This window comes from Mastigoproctus giganteus, chromosome 1 (genome assembly GCF_048544385.1).
Source record: "Mastigoproctus giganteus isolate SK-2022 chromosome 1, ASM4854438v1, whole genome shotgun sequence".
NCBI classification, from domain to species: Eukaryota; Metazoa; Arthropoda; class Arachnida; order Uropygi; family Thelyphonidae; genus Mastigoproctus; species Mastigoproctus giganteus.
Genome location: NC_143575.1, coordinates 210,279,576 through 210,297,511, shown reverse-complemented (window position 1 = coordinate 210,297,511; position 17,936 = coordinate 210,279,576). Strand labels below are relative to the sequence as shown.

General features: G+C 35.4%; 1 protein-coding gene across 1 annotated transcript in view; it reads left to right on the top strand.

The window, feature by feature from the left end:
* Positions 1 to 17,936, top strand: part of CCT5 (chaperonin containing TCP1 subunit 5) — a 167,456-nt gene that overhangs the window by 76,556 nt on the left and 72,964 nt on the right. The window contains exons 3-4 of the mRNA XM_090375914.1: positions 3,896 to 4,060; positions 15,992 to 16,190. Coding sequence (XP_090232040.1) covers positions 3,896 to 4,060; positions 15,992 to 16,190 — 364 coding nt within the window. The remainder of the gene's footprint in view (positions 1 to 3,895; positions 4,061 to 15,991; positions 16,191 to 17,936) is intronic.

Here is a 17,936-nt window from a genome sequence, read left to right as displayed (position 1 = left end):
ATATATATGTTTCATTTTTGCATATAACCATTATGTTTCCCTACCAGGTTAGCACCATGGACCAGAGACAGCTATGACAGCTATCAAAGCACTTAGTTATCACCTGCTCTTTCACTAAACATTCATAGATATTAAGACTGATGTAATGTTTAATCTAGACATTGATGGCATTAATCAGCTCTTCCCTACCTTGTCAAGTTCTGAGTTTAGGTTTTCACTGACCGTATTACCATTAAATTTAATTATCTTACGTTTATAGCTATAACCTTTGGCCATATCCACTATATAGATATATATATATATACATACTTTTTTTTTTTTTTTAGTCAAAATTCAAAATTGTATACGTTATCATTAGAGAAATTGTTAAAAAATTTTATGCTGGCAAAGATAAACGCTTAAACAACGGCGGATATAGGGGAAACCCTGGATACCGCTATCGAAGTCCCAGGACACAGCCCACCCAACAGTGAACCTGGCACATTGACTTATATATTCTAAACGCTAATATTGCCTTCCGGCAATAAACACAAATAAATTTCCTCATCAGAGGTCCTGTAACAATTCGATGTTTATATATGTTTCATTTTTGCATATAACCATTATGTTTCCCTACCAGGTTAGCACCATGGACCAGAGACAGCTATGACAGCTATCAAAGCACTTAGTTATCACCTGCTCTTTCACTAAACATTCATAGATATTAAGACTGATGTAATGTTTAATCTAGACATTGATGGCATTAATCAGCTCTTCCCTACCTTGTCAAGTTCTGAGTTTAGGTTTTCACTGACCGTATTACCATTAAATTTAATTATCTTACGTTTATAGCTATAACCTTTGGCCATATCCACTATATAGATATATATATATACATACTTTTTTTTTTTTTTAGTCAAAATTCAAAATTGTATACGTTATCATTAGAGAAATTGTTAAAAAATTTTATGCTGGCAAAGATAAACGCTTAAACAACGGCGGATATAGGGGAAACCCTGGATACCGCTAGTAACCTACCAAAACACTATGTCACTATTGCCTTGATATTAATCGAATTGTTACAGGACCTCTGATGAGGAAATTTATTTGTGTTTATTGCCGGAAGGCAATATTAGCGTTTAGAATATATAAGTCAATGTGCCAGGTTCACTGTTGGGTGGGCTGTGTCCTGGGACTTTGGCCTCTAATAAGGTCCATAAATTGTAAATCTTAAATTGTATAAATTGTAAGATATATATTGGATCTCATTGTAACCGAACTGGAAGGTTCTAACTATCTGTATAGTTGTATAAGTTGTGAAGGTTAATGTAGAAATTGGTGCCTTCAACAAATTGTAATAACTCAGTTGCAAGTGTTATGGATATACAGTATGGTCAAATGTGCAGCTATACTACATTGGTCTCAGGAAGAGACTTATTGTTTGTAATAATTCCTGTGAAGTTAGTGGATCAAGATGTTTTGTAAAACCACAAATTGTAAATCTTCTACAGTTACTCTTCAGCGGCGGATAGGGGAAACTCTGGAGCCCGCAGAAAATAATAAAATACTTTGAATACTTTGAATCGCCAAACAGTTTGACATTCCTGAGAGTACTCTCTTTACTGTTTTGAAACACTTGAAAAATATTGAAAGTTTAGAGAAGTCCTCTGCACTGAGTAGGATTTGAGTACAAAAGGTGAAATATCTGGATCTTGAAAAGGTACTTTTGGAATGACTAATGATGATGCTGTGTGCAAAAAACGTTCCCGTAGATGGTATTCTTTTAAAAGTTAAGGCTGAATCAATTGCGCATTTAATGGATATTGAAGAATTTAAAAGTTCAGATGGATGATTCCAGAAATTTAAGACTCATTGTGACCTGTCTTTCAAAAAAGTGTGTGAAACTGCAGCCATGGACACTACAAAGCAGTGGAAGAAGAAAATTGTTTAAAAAATGTTTTGCTGACATATGACCACAATGACATTCAATGCTGATGAAACTGGGTTCTTTTTTTTTTTTAATTACTGCCGGATAAAACACATTTAAAGGTGAGAAATGTAGTGGCAGAAAAAAAGGCCAAACAACAGATTACCGTTCTCCTAGCAGCAAACTTGTCTGGCACAGAGAAGCTTCCTCTTTTAATCATTGGGAAAGCCCAGAAGCTTCGATGCTTAAAAGGTTTGAAGACATTACCAACTATGTATTGAGCAAACCAAAAGGCATGGGTGATATCACAAATCTACGAAGAAGGGATCAGAGACTTAGGTCACAGAACGAGTGAGAAGAATATAAAAATTTTGCTGTTTGTGGATAACTGCACCCCTCATTATTAAGTAAACGACCTACATGCAATCACCGTCGTGTACCTACCACCAAATATGATGTCAGTTCTTCAGCCATTTGATCAGGGTGTATTCCAGTGTTTTTTTAGAAAAACTACCAAAGAATGCTATTAAACAAAATTGTGCTATGTCTTGATAGCAAAATTCAATGCAAAATCAACATCCTGCAAGCAGTGTATTTATGTGTTTCAACATGGAATAAAGTTGATGAAAAAGTGATCACCAACTGCTTCATACAAACTGGATTTAATGCCTTGATTGATGCAGTGTGTGAAGTTTTGCATTCTTCTGCCTCTATTAATTGCAAAGAACAGTCCAATAATAGGGAAGAAATATTTGAGCATGTACATCATCACCTCAACTTAGAGGAAAACTTAATTTTCAAAGCTTCAAAGATTTCGCAGAGGTGGATGCAAATATTGAATGTTTCAGGATATGCACGAATGAAGAGGAATTCATTGTAGATGTAATGGAATCTTCTGAAATTTGCAGTAATGAAGATGAGGAACCTACTGTGTTTGAACATGAAGTTTCAGTGAAATATGCTCATCAAGGATTGAAACTTGTATGCTGATTTTTTTCTAGTTCAGCCTAACTGCAAAAGTAAAATAACTGCTCTTGCACACCTTCATAATTCTCTTTTAAAACATTCTCTACTGTTTTGCCAGATTATTTTAAAGCAATGAAACCATTCTCTTGTTAGGTCATGATAGGTATGCAGTCCATGTAGTGAAATTTACAATCATAATTTTCTTGTTTAATACTATAGTACATATTATAAATAACATTATACTATATTGTATTAGTAGAATTACATTAAATGTTCAAGCTTTTACTTGTTTTGTTGCTGATTATATAGAACTTAGACTGGTGCTCTTTGTGTCAAAAACCTTTGCGTATTACTGCCTTTGTTCCTGTCTATTTTCATATTTCTTGCTTCACATATTAGTAATGTCCACTTAAATGTTTGCCATTTTGGATACAGATGCATGAGGGCTTTGAGAACCTACATGGCTGAAACTCTTAATACTCCTTCAATGAAGTGTTTTCTTCAATTTTGCCATCGAAAATTCCAGAAATTTCTTAATTATCGTGCAAACAGAAAAAATGCAGGTTCAAGTTAAGCCTGTTCCTGATAACTATATGCATGTGTTGATAAACAAGAATTTAATTAGTGGCATCTGTCATGTCCAATTATCAAAGCATCCTGGCTTTGTTCTATGGCATTGCTTCCAATTGTTAAACTCTTTGTTTTCATGTTATTGAAGAGTATAACTGGTGTAGAATTGTTGATATACATGGGTGTTTTGTTTACACTTCACTCAATGTCAGCAAATGAAGTGTTAATTTTGCAGGTATCCATAAACCTAATAAACATGCAGAACTTGTAGACTATTATGAAGAAGCTGTAATACATTTCCCTGACTTTTTGACTATACCTTGTTTTTATTATTATTGGAAACACCAAATTCGATTTCACAAGTATCCAGTATGGAGTAAGGCTTCCTTGTAGTTTTTCATCTTTACAGATTTACTGTGTTATTAATGATTACCCACTCATTATTTTATGCAGGTCTTGATAAGATGATGGTTTCAAGTGATGGGGATGTTACGGTTACTAATGATGGTGCAACAATTTTAAAAATGATGGATGTGGAACACCAAATAGCAAAATTGATGGTCCAGCTTTCTCAGTCTCAAGATGATGAAATAGGAGATGGTACAACTGGTGTTGTTGGTAAGTAAAATTGGGTCATCATATTTTTCATGTATTTATTATGGGATTCTAGTTTCTGTGTACATAGTGTTATAAATCATGAATAACCATCTATAGTCATATTCTGTAATACTGTGGTCCCCAATGGGAAGTCAGTGAATAATGCAAACTGTAATATGAGGAGGAAATGTACATAAGATTATAAACTTTCAAGATATGTCAATGCTTTCCATGTGCTAAATCTTCATGTGTAGCACAGTAGTTATAATCACTGCCCTCCCCACACCAGGTGAAAAAAAAGGACTGGGTTTGAATCCTGTCAGCTACACGAACTTTTAGCTTTTTTTCTCTCATGGTGCAGTTAATTGGTCTCAGGTGAGGATAGCAAGGCCCCCCTCCCAGGAACTGGGATTTTTCATTCAGAAAAACACTGACCAGAGAACACATGCTTCGGTGGCCCAATTTTATAACACTTTTTTTATATATATATATATCTGTGTGCTAAGGCATATTAGAATGTTTATAAGCAGTAGTTTACTTCCTGGTAGAATGCTAGTATCACATAACATGATTTGCCACAGCTAGTGAGGGATACTGCTTACCAGTTGTTACCCGTAAGCTTGCGAGGACAGTGAATGGAATCTCGACTGTTCTGCCATATTATGGTGTTGCTGTTTTCTCTTGCACATTCTATACTCAGTATAATTAACCACAAATATGCCCATATGCACAAAAAAGGTTGGTACCACTGCTGTAATATACGTAATTGTTTGGGAATGAAGATTACACTATTCTCTAAATAATTACAGCATGTACATGTATGATTTTTAAATGAAGTTTTTCTTTGGTATGTTGTATCTTGTGTCAACATATAAAATAATGAACAAATTAATTTGATTATAGATATCAAGCATGCCTGAAAAATGTTTTGAGCTTCAATAGAAGCAGACCAATGTGGAGGCAGCAGGTTCCTGAATGATTGCTCAAATGTGATATCCAGTTGTGGAGACAAAATATTTCAATGTGCAGTGCAAAGTCAACTAAAGGTCACACGCCAACAGATGACCAATATCTGGCCATGACTGCTGGATTACATAGGGCAGTAATAAAGGTGGCTTTCTTCTGAGTTTGCAGCCATCTCATAATGGAATATTTTTAGCTGAAAACAGTAACATTATCCCGACTTCTGAAGCAAAAGTTTCTGGGCAGGATGATCTGCAATTTGTGTACTGCTTACCTCACAGCAGAGAAGAGCCTGTTTAAATGTGATGTGCAGTTGATGAGTCTAGATTGTGTACGATACTATTAATACTAATATAAAATAGCACTAATAATGCAATACTAATATGTACTAATACTAACACTAGGTGGTAGATGACTCTCATCAACCCGTGCAATACTACCACGTTTCTTATTGGAGGCTTGAAGTGGTGAAACCCGTATTTAGTCACGAGAGCAAAGTTTCCAGTATCTCCTCCCTCCCCATTTCCTTCATCCTATGCACGGTACTATAGGTTTTGATACCTTTTGTGTTTGGGGGTTTCATAAAAAAAAAAAAGTTTAATTCTTTACATATCCTCATCTGGAGGAGAATGGGGATGCAAAAACAACCCATGGACACCAGGAAAGGAAGTTGCCACAGAGAAAGTGGTATGGTGTGGTGGGCAAGCATAATGAGCAATGCATGTATGGAGTTGATTGGGGGAAATGGCCATCTAGTGCTAAGGTGGAGAATGATACTCTAGGTCTTGGTTGTTTAATTTTAGGAAAGGGGACTGACTGTATCAGATGCTACGTGGCCTCTATTAGCTGGGAGGACAGCATGGAGAGGGTGAACACTGGAATCATGGTATAACTTTAAAGACAAAGACAGGTGAATGAATAAATTAATAACATAAATTAAATTAAATCACATTTAATAGAGTGAAAAAAAGGCATGGGACAGTTATAGAGTAATGAAAAGCTCTGAAGCACATAATGGTTATAATCTGATCTGTAATAGTAAAAAAAAAAAAAAGAAAAAAAGAAAAGCAAATCAGTTTAAACTCTTACACAATGTATGTGGAAGAAAGTTGCTGATAACCCAGCTGATGAATTAAATCGGTATTTTGTATTGATCTTTTACAGATGGCCTTTTTACAGAAGGAAAAACCATTCTAGGGAATCTGAACACTGAAATAAATTCGTTAATTTCAAAATATTGCCATCCCATAACCGTGGTTCTAAGAACAGCGTGGGTAACTACAGACCAGAGAGTTGGACTTCAGTGGTAGAAAAAATCATAGAGACAATTATTAAAAAGTAATATAGGGTCATCTAGCTAGAAATAATTCTGAAGGAAACACAGAATGGTTTTGTAGCAGGAAAAATCTTGTTTAACTGACTTGAGAAATAATTTTGACAGTGTCAGTCAAAGTTAGATACAGATATAAAACTTTGGCATTGCTTATTTAGACTTTAGCACAGTATGTGACTTGGGTCTTGCAGAAGAGATTGCTACATGAGCTTGAACATGTGATCACAGGTATGATTCGTAGATGAATTACGGGATAACTACACAGTAGGAGGCAAAAGGTTATAATCAATGTTTACTCTTCAGAACAGGCAATAATTCGAAGCAGGATTCCTTAGGTCTTTCTTCCTTGACAGATGTGTGCAGGGCTAATGTCAATTTGCAGATGGTGTGAAGGTCGAGAGTGTAGTTAATGGCCAATTCCAAGCAGCACTCATTCAGGAATGAGGAAATAATTCCCTACATCTGTTAAAACCCTCATGACTAACCTTAATAATCCTCAAATATCCTGAGGGCTGATGACCCTCCTATGTGTGAGCAATGCGACACCGTTTTAACCGTCTAACACATTTTATGTGATTGTTCCAGTTTTATAAATGCTTGTTTTACTGCTTTTACCCATCTGACTGAGCCGTATACACTCAGTCAGATTTTAAATGACAACGACAATGTGTCAGCAGTTTTTAAATTTTTAAAGTCGATCAATTTGTATACACTCATATGAAATATACAATTTGCTTTTGTCATTGAACTGATTTTATGACTGTATGCACCTTTAGACGAAATAACGTTTTTACAAATTACCAGTCCTACCTTTTTATATTTTAACTTTTTCCTGGCGCACTATAACCCTGCTGTTTTTGCGCCAAAAAAAAAAAAACAAAATCAAATCCTCAAATATCCAATCACTGATTTCATTTCACAGTGCTCATGTTCTATAACTTATTCACTTGACTAGTTGAATTAAAAACAGTAGAGAAAGAAAGGAAGTTGGAAATTACATTCTAGGCATACTAAAGTTGTCCGTGTAGCGCAGACAGGTAGTAAGGAGCACCACTGGTATCCTGTTGATTTGTTGAACTGTTGTTTGGAGTAGGAAGAGGGGTAATGAATCTACTATATAAGCAGCAAGTTCAATCCTGGCTTAGCACTTTGTGAGGGCCAGCATAAAAACAATAAAAATGTAGAAACTTTGAATTTCACACAGCTTTGATTGCAGACATTGATTAGAGGCATTCTGTTTTGATAGTAAGTATTAATAGCAGTAACTGTAATCAAGGGATGTAAAGAAATTATGCCTATCATCAAAAGTATTGTAACAGTCATATTTTTTATAATGAAAACTTTTGAAATATCATGGCATTTGTAATTGTTAGTTTCTAAAATGTAGCTTTGTTTAGTAAAAATGTGTTTTATGTTTGAAATTTACCTTTTTTTTTTTGCCATCATTGTTACGGTAACTGACTATATGCATGTTCATATGTGAAAGCAAGCTCTGGTGCACAAGCAACCACCAGAGGCTCTAGGAACAAAACAGTGTATTAAAGAGAGAAAAGAAACTGCTAAATGATATAAGAAAAAGTTTTTTTAAAATGAAAATTGTAGATGGTAGCTATTCCGTATCAGTTAACAATATAAAAGAAAAAGCTGTTCTGGAACTGCAGTTCATTTTCATGAAGCCAAGATAAATATGGGAAAACTTTGTGTTTTGGAAATTTCAAATGAATTTAGCATTCTTACAGACAACAGCCAAAATGTGGAATACATGGAAATAAAATATATTTATTTAGTGAGTCTTCTGAAGTAAGTTATATATTATCAAGGTATAAAGAATCACAGGTAGGAGGAGAAAGTGTGTTTTCTTCACACTTTGTAAGTTGGCATCTAGGAAAATAAATCTTTTAAGAAAAAGTAGTGGATGTACAAGAGAGTATTAAAAAATAATAATAATAAACATTGAAAGTTGTGTATGCTAACTCTTCTCTTTCAATAAAGAGTAGAGCTTAGTTGTTAAAAAAAAAAAAAAAAAAAGTATATATATGTACAGTAGAGTCCCGATTATCCGAGGTAATGTGGACCGAGGGAACCTCGGATAATCAAAAACTCTGATAACATGGAAGGTTTAGTAAATTATTATTAAATAAACTGGATTTGAATACATTAACATGATGATGTATACTCTGTTTTCAGGTTAGACCTACTTAATTGAACATAATGACTTTTAAATTATACAAAAACTACTTTTAATTTGATTTACAACTGTCTTGTTACAAAAATTTAAAAAAAAAAAAAAAAAAAAAAATAGTACAAGTATAAAAATTACAAGTCATAGACAAGAAAATGTACACTTACAGTCATTAGCACTACACCTTAATATCATATTAAAAAAATCCTTAATGCATTTCTGTTTCATAGAAGTGCCTCACTTTTTAGTTGCTATATTTTGTAGGCACCTGAAAACAAAACATCGGTGGGTGTGGTATCCTCCTCCTGTACAATATAACTAGGGCTTACAATACCGGTATTTTGGTATTTTTAATTTATGAAACCGGGATACCGGTATTCCAAAAAACAAGTGTTTTTCTCATTAATTTTGATTACAATTAGATGCAATAAAGTAAGGAAAAAAACAAGTACTGTAATTACTTGAATTCATGTTTTAAATAAACTTTTATTGCAATAATAAATATTCTGAAAAAATCATTAAAATACAGTTATTCTAAAAACAAAAAAATACATAGTTACTGCAAAGTTTTTGTTATGTTTAAGCATCCACACTACCTGTCCGAATAAAGTGAGCTCTTAAGAAACATAAGCGTTTAAAATGGATCTAATTTTCGTACATACAGTATTTGATTAGTGGCAGAAAACGCCCTTTCGGATTCTATTCTGGTACTACTGTAGTGAGATAATTGTAGACGATCTCAGTCCATATTTTCTAGGCTTTCAACTTGTTTAGCAAAAATAGTTAAGTATTTCATTAATTTCTGACTCAAGTTCATCTTTTAAAATCTCATTGGAGTCAGGCAATTTCTTATTTTGGAAAGAATTTGCAGAACACTTATGTTCTTTTCCATGTTGATCTTCCATGGTTGAATTATGTTCATTTTCTGAAAGAGAAAGACGTTTTATTAAGCGAAGTATAATTTTCACTATAGTATCTTTACTGAGTCTGGGAGAGAACAAAGAGTGGGGATAAGGAATAAAGAAGAGGGCAAAGAGTGCAGTTAATGAATTCTTCACATATATAAATACAAAGAACAGAAGGACAAATCAGATTGGACCCTTATGCAGTGGACATGGGATAGTATTGGATACCACAGCTGAAGTTGCAGATGAACTCAACAGCTACTTTGCATCGATATTTACATAAAAAAACCTTTTGTGTCAATGAGATATTATGGAAGTGAAGTTGAAAAAAATGTAATTAATGATGTTGAAATTTCAAATGATTATTTAATGAGAACTCTCGTGCCTACAGGGGAGTAAGGCTCCTGTGGTTGATGGCATATACCCTATAATCTTAAAGGAGGCGGCAAGTGAGTGCATTGAACATTAAGGCTAGTTATGAGAGCATCACTGGACTCAGGAGAGATTCTGTTGGATTGGTGTAAATTGGAACATAAAGGAGGTTCTTGGAGTGTAACGGGAAATTACCGACCGACCAGTCTAACTTCAGTAGTAGGGACAATCATGGAGGCAATGATCAAGGGTGGAATTCAGGATCATTTAGATGGAAATGGAATTCTGTAGGATACACAGCATGGTTTTGTAAAGGGAAAATCGTGTTTAACAAATCTGGTTAGCCATTTTGACAGGTCACTCGTGAGCTGGATTTAGGAAAATTTCGACATTGTTTACTTGGATTTCAGCAAAGCATCTGACTCAGTCCCACATGAGTGGTTACTTTATAAGCTGAAGCAGGCTGGAATCATAGGGAAAATCCTTAGATGGATAGCACGATGGCTTGAGGGCACCTGGCAGAGGGTTGTGATAAATGGTTATTCCTCAAATTGGGTTAATGTAAGAAGTGAGGTTCCCCAAGGATCAGTATTGGGACCACTGTTGTTTTTGATTATCTTAAATGACATCTATAGAGGGCATGAGGTCTAAACTTGCAGATGACGCAAAGATCAGTAGAGTAGTTAATGATCACCGCGAAGCAGAGCTTCTTCAGAGTGACCTAGATAGACTTCCGGGATGGTCAGAAAAGTGGCAGCTATGCTTTAATTCAGCAAAATGCAAGGCCTTACACATGGGGAACAGCAACCCCAAAATAACTTATACACTTGGTGGAGTTGAACTAAAGTCAGTAGTGGAGGAACGGGACTTGTGCGGTTACAATACGGTCAGACATGAAGTTGTCCGAGAATTGTGGACAGGTTGCAGTGTTGCATGGTGTCCTATCGATGATTTATCGTTTATTTGCTAGTAGAGATAACGATGCTATAATCACATAAAGGTGATTTTATAACCTTTATGTGATTAAATTATAAACAATTATATTTTTTTAAAAATTTGTACCGAAAAACCGGTATTTTTTGTATCAGTACCGGAAAATAATGACCGGGATCCCGGGTATTGTAAGCCCTAAATATAACGTAAAGCTGACTCAATAGCATTTGGACGTTCCATGTGTCTTTTTTTTTTTTTTTTTTTTTTTTTGTAGTTTCTGTGCACTCTTCGTCATCTTCACTTTCATCTTTTTGTTCAACAAGCTTTACCGGTCATGTCATCAGTCATTTCCAGCTTTTCATCAGAATTTATCCACTCTTTAATGTCCTCTGTAGTACGAGTCCGAAACAGTAAGGTTATTGGCTAGTTCTATAAAGGTTTCCTCACCTCTTTCATCTTCATTTGCCGTCTCATTCTCGTTGGCTTCAATTTGGGAGCATAAAATTTTTACAGGATTTAATAAGAGTAGATGTTTTAACATTGTTCCATGCTTCTGCCGACCAGTAAATAACATTCATGATGTTTATTTTTTTTTTTTTTAGATTCTCAACAACACTGGTCCCTGTTTCAAGATTTTGAAGCAGATGTTTTAAGAGATGTTGCCTATAGTTGCATTTCAAAGTCTCCAAACACCTTGATCCAGAGGTTGAAGAAGGGATGTCACATTAGATGGCAAAAACAGATCTCTGATGTCACCAAAAACTTGTTCACTTTCGTCTGGATGGACTGGAGCATTGTCTAAAATTGAAAGTGCTTTGGAGGAAGTTCCTTTTAGTTCAGATATTTTTTGTGCTAGGGACAAATTTTTCATGAAACCATGTTTTAAACAAATTTGAATCATCCATGCATTTTTTTGATTTGATGAATTTGATCATGCCAGTACAGTCATTCTCTCCTTGCTTTGTTTATAACCAGGAACTGATTTTTCTTTTCTAGCTATAAGTGTTTTGGATGAGTGCATTTTATAATTCAGGCCCATTTTGTCACAGTTGTAAATTTGATCCAAATTCAATTTTTCTTCTTGAATAAGTTTTGATAATTTAGCAGTAAACGTTGCTATTTCTTCCATACTGATTTTTTCCATGTCATGTTCAGATTTCTAACTGCAAACTTTTTTTTTCCAACAATCCAACCAATCAATACTTGTGGTAAATTGTTATTCCCCTTCATTAAAATGCCTGTAAAATCGATCTTCAGAAGTTTGTTCAAATTCTCCTTTCTTCATTGTTTTTCTATTCACTATCACATAGAGATGCTCTTTGTGAACACCATTTTCAATTTCTGCTCTCTTTCTCCTCCAACTCCCCTACAGTCACTTTGCCACTACCTAAGTCACTAGCCATTTTTTTTATTGTTTCTCCTTGATTGATCCAAGTGTTTGATTGCTTTCAGCTTCTTATCTAATGACACAACAACATACAGTGGTACCTCGGTATACGTCCTTAATCCGTTCCAGATCCTTGGACTTATACCAAATGAATTTTTCCCATAAGAAATAAAGGGAAAATGATTAATCCGTTCCCATGAAAAAAAATCCTATTGTTATTGGCATATTATACAATGTCCCTGATCTTTGTTTGGTAATCGATTTCACCCCCTTCGCAACGCTAGCAGATTTAATAACGTCTTTGTTTTTCACAATCGTAGATACCGTCGTTCTCGCCATACGGTATGCAGCAGCCAAGTTCCGGATACGCATGCCACCTTCATAATCATCAACAATCTCTTTTTTCACCTCCGTGCTAATCCTGCCCCATTTTCTTCTTTGCTTGGCTCTTCTCATTAACTTTCTTAGAACTCATGGTTAATGAATTTACAAAACATTTATGCGAAAAAACACGAAATCACATGAAAATTCACGGAGAGTTATAGCGTGGGCTGTTCACTGAATGGTAGAAACTGTTGTACTGACGCTCGTGGGCAGTCGTGGCAGAGATGCCAGACCTTACCCCCTCTCCAAAAACCGAATTCAGTCGACCGAGGACGTAAGCGCGCACCGTGTGCGCATACTTCCTCGGTCGGTTTTATTCGGAAAGCCGAGTGAGGACAGGCGCACGTACTTTGCTAGCGTCCATCCTTGGTCGGCTTTTATTCGGTTTTTGGAGAGGGGGATTAAGGTCTGGCATCTGAGTCATGGCTGTGTCTTGAGAGAGGTAAACAAGGGTAGTGCGCGGTGTTGTGACTCATTTTGACCACGCAAGTCATATTCCAAACAAAGGTCGTATACCCAACAAAATTTTTCGCATCCAAACAGGACGTATATCAAGTTGGACTTATTCCAAAGCGGACGTATACCGAGGTACCACTGTACTTCGTTTTCCTCTCATAGTGCTTACACTAACCCTAATAACAAAAATGAAACATGACAGATAAAAAAAAATTTGAAAATTAGAGTAAAACATCACAAAATCACCAAATGCAAAAGATCGGCACGACTCAATAGTCAGCTGGTGGGAGTATACCTGCTCTGTACTGAACTACTTACTCTTGTCTTTGATGACAAAGTATATAGAACTTTTTGACAATTCATCTGTGATAATGCAAAACCTCTGTTAATCAGGACTCTACTGTGTGTATATATATATATATATTAGTTTGACTGCTATAAAAATTAGTTTAGCAGATGGCCACCAAAATTTAGTCAGGTAGAATAAATTAAATATTTAGATACCAATTTTATCATGAAATGCTGTGTAACACTCAATTTTTCTCCATGTGTATTTTGTAAAAAAAATATATCTATTTTTCTAAAAGAGTTGTTTCTATTTTTCTAAAAGAGTTGATTTTTCTAAAAGAATTGCTGAACCTCAACATAAAACATCTTGTGTCTTTTCAGAGGATAATGTGGTTCCTGAACCTGTGTTTGCTTTAGGGTAACCCAACTTGGCCAAACAAGGCAGCAGTTTTTTGATTTTAGAAATATCTTTTCTTCTAAAGGTTAAGAGTTGCAAAGGAGAAACAGAGATTGCCTAATTTACTGCATAATTATGTTCTTAATAAATTAAATAGACACATAATGATCTTCCACTCACATAGCTCCCTGAGGAGCTGTTGTGGCCACCAACAAATTCCTCCAACTGCATTGATATATGAGCAACATCTCAAAGTGTCATGGCCAGAAGTTCACTGATTCCATCCTTCCACCTAGTTGCAGGTCTTCCTCTGCACCTCTTCTCCCTCTGTTTTTCCTTCCATTATATTCTTCAACAGAAAGTTTTCCCTTCTTATTATATGATCAAAAAACATGTTTTCTTTTGTTGATGCTATGAAGAATTTTAGGCCTACCAATTTTATTCAATACCCACTCATTTGTTCTTCGATTCAAGTAAGAAATATGCTGTGTTCTCCTGTTGTTGTTGTTATTTGGTTTTTAGGAGCATTAGCAACTGAGGCCATATTGCTCCGGGGATGTGCGGTGGTCATTCCCTGACCTTTCCGCATCCTCCGTATTTGGTGGTGACGGGCTCGAACCCCGGTCTAATCAAGAAGCGTGTGCTACGCACTGCTGCTCCTTCCAACCTGGCTACGGAGGCGCCCTTGTGTTCTCCTGTAACATCATATTTCGAATGCCTCAAATTTTCTTCCTGTTAACTCCTTTTTCAGATTCCATTCTTCACATCCATAAGTGGCAACTGGAAAAATTAACGAATCAATGATTCTCAGTTTCATCTTTAGAGGCAGATCATGATCTCTCCATAATTTTATCAGATCAGCGACCAACATTTTAGCAATTGCCTGTTGTCTCTTTACATTGTTTGAGCAGTCACAATTTTATTTATTCTTGACCCTAAGTAATCAAATTCATCAACTTCTTCAATATCTTGCCATTAACCTTCACCTTACTGGAACCAAGATTATTACCAATCACCATAATTTTAGTTTTACCCACATTCAGAAACAATCCTTTTTTCTTACTTGCTTCCCATACTCTCTTCAGAGTTTCTTTAAGATGATCCTTAGAATTACAAATTAGCACAGTATCATATGCATAACGAGAAGGTTGTTTATCTTCAGTCCTCCAATTTTGATGCCAGTCTCTAAATCTTCCAAAGCTTCATGCATATCTTCAGCATAAAGATTAAAAGGGTGAGGTGACAAAATCAGCCCTACCTGACACTGTTACCTATTGTGAAAAAGTCAGTGTTTCCCATGTTCGTTCTCACAGTTCCTATAATTTATCTGTGATGCTACTAAAAAACACTGACTCAACTCTATAAAATGCCCTTATTATAATAATGTAAAAATAAAAATATAAAATAACGTAAAATTATGCATATTGATCGTATAAACTGTATAATAAAATAAAATAAAACTATGTATAACAAGAATAAAATGCAACAAAATATAAAGTTAAATAAAAAAAAAATATGTTTAAAATCACTAAGAACCTCTAGAACAGGAGCTTTCGGCAGCAGCTGCTGCCTGCCATATAGACATATATACGTCTCAGCTGGTCCGCAGCAGAACTATGGCATCTGTGCACGGTTCACTTCTTGTGCATTGGAACCGGAAATTGGACGGGCCACTCTAAATGGTTCATTTCTTCTTAGGATAAGGTCTTCAAAGAGTGGATGAATGCCTTATCCCTGTTAAGACTGTAGCATTCGGATGAACATATCCTTAAACTCTCTAGCCATTTCCGGTTCCAAAAGCCATGTGCTCTATCCACGACCATGGCTTTTTTATTTGTAATGCCATGCCCAGTTTCCCAGATATGTTCTGCTACGCCTGAACCTCTGCAAAATTGAGTATCCTGATTGTGGGGGTAACGAAATGCAGACTGCGAGATCGCCTGGGGGAACATGATAGAGTCCTCAAGACTGCCAATTACAGAGGTTTCAGCTGTAGCCAAACATGCCTAGAAAACTGGGCATGGCATTACAACTAAAGAAGCCTGATGATAGAATTTTTTCGGACATCCTCATCAAGCCATGAATATTTATGAACATCACAAAAAAATAAATAATTTAAAATATTGCCATGATGAATAAATATAGATTTTTCCAGAAAATTAAAATAAATTTATTTTTTGTACAGTAGTCTGTGGTCATTGAAGTTATGCCATGCATAGCTTCAATGCATGGCATGGCTAACTGCCAGAAATGCAGTTAGGTTAATATTATTGACTTCATAAAAATTGTAAAGATAAGATGCTTTTTTTTTTTTTATTTTATTTTATTTATTATTATTTTTTTTTTATACAGTTCTTGCAGGGGCACTATTGGAACAAGCAGAACAGCTCTTAGATCGTGGAATCCACCCTATCCGAATTGCAGATGGTTATGAAATGGCAGCACGATTTGCTATGGATCACCTAGAGAAGATTAGTGATAGCTTTCCAATTGATAAAAACAACTTGGAACCTTTAATACAAACAGCTATGACAACTCTGGGTTCCAAAGTGTGAGTTCCTTTTTCTGTTCTTGTTTTATTGCCCACAAGTGTATAGAATATTTTATTAGTAGTTTGACTTGTAGTTCTTGCTTTGTTTGAATTAAAAGTGCAGTCAGTCAATCATCACAGATATGTATACTTGAGATGCAGAAAACAGCAACACAATAGGTCAGATTTAACTTAGTATATTTAAGTGCAAATTTACATAATTTATTTTTTCCTTTTTGTTACCTAATGAGATATCCTCAGACAGCCTCATCCCGGTCAGTCTTTTTCAGCATTAAGCTAGACCAGTGGCTCCCAAGCTTTTTCACTCAAGTCACACTTGAAGTTGAAAGATACCATATTCATTTTATGTCAATCGCCTAAGGAGATTGACATTAAATACAATGGGGGTTTTTCCTAGTGTAGAAACACAACTTGAAGCTCACAGTGCACCTGAGTGATGGGACTTTAATGCAACAGCAATTTGGGAACCATGATTGATTTAAATCCTGGGCCTTTCCAGTAAGTAGGCCACTGCAGAATTTTCCAATAATGAAAGTTGTAATTTTTGTCAATTCTTGTTATTTATTTTAATAAATTTCACTGCATTTTATTTGTATTGAAGAGGATTATAAAACTCATCTTAAAAATGTGCTCTATTCTATACCAAAATTAGTTCAGAATAAGTTATTTCTTCTTTACAAACTGTAAGTTTAATTATTCCAACTTTTTTGCACGCTGTGCAATACCCCTCATGCAAGCCAGCATAGTTATGTCTGGGTCTGCATTACACTGAAGCGAAATCATCTGAAATATGCTTATCCATAATGGGGGCTCAGCTCATTTCTTCATCTGTAGCATGTTGAAAAGTAAGGCCAACAACTAAGGGGTAAAAAATCCTTTCTTTTCTGTTTTGTTAATATTCTCTTCTCTTTTTTTATTTCTCCTTAGATGTTGGACAATAAATTTGTAACTAGCATGGGTATATGAGGGCCTTTGTTAGGCTGTGCTGATATGTTTGAACTTTGTGATACAGGGAAAATCAACCTGTCCTGACATTTTACATGTATTGTCTATGCATTTGTATCTCATTGGCCTTTTGTAATGCAATTGACAAGAAGGGTGGTGTTTTGATTCATGTTTCTAGACTATTGGCATAGCATGTTAGTTGAATATGGGCATGAAGATTTCTAAGGAATGGGCAAACAGTGAAGTCTGTGTTGGCAAAAGCGGAAACAAAAAAAATCAGATTTTCTTTCTTTTCTTTTTTTCCCTCTAAAAACTATGCATAACCACTTGATCTAACCAAAGGGGCTGACTGGGGTGGGTTTCACCTCCGGTAGAATAAACCCCCCCATCCTGGCAAAAAACAGTAATTTTTATTTTAATATTGCAAGATTGCATGACAATAAGCATAGATGGCCTGAATGGGTTATCAGAATAATTAATAAATAATGTGATATTTTTTCCGGGATTCCCTCTTTGTACTCTCTTCAACTGCCATATGAATTTTTATGGAATTTAGAAGCTGTGATACAGCTTCTGCATAAATTTCTAGAGGATTACATCCGCTACTAGAGGTTTTCACTTTCATATTAGCAACATATTTCAAGACTTCCACATTTTAATGATCAGCAGGATGGTTATGTTCACAAAAAATTAATTCGTTGAAAAGAATATTTTGTCTTTGTTACACAAACAGTCCAGAGACTGGAATGCCTTCTGCTCTTTGTTGACTAAACCACAACACCATTGCCTTGTTGAGGTCCT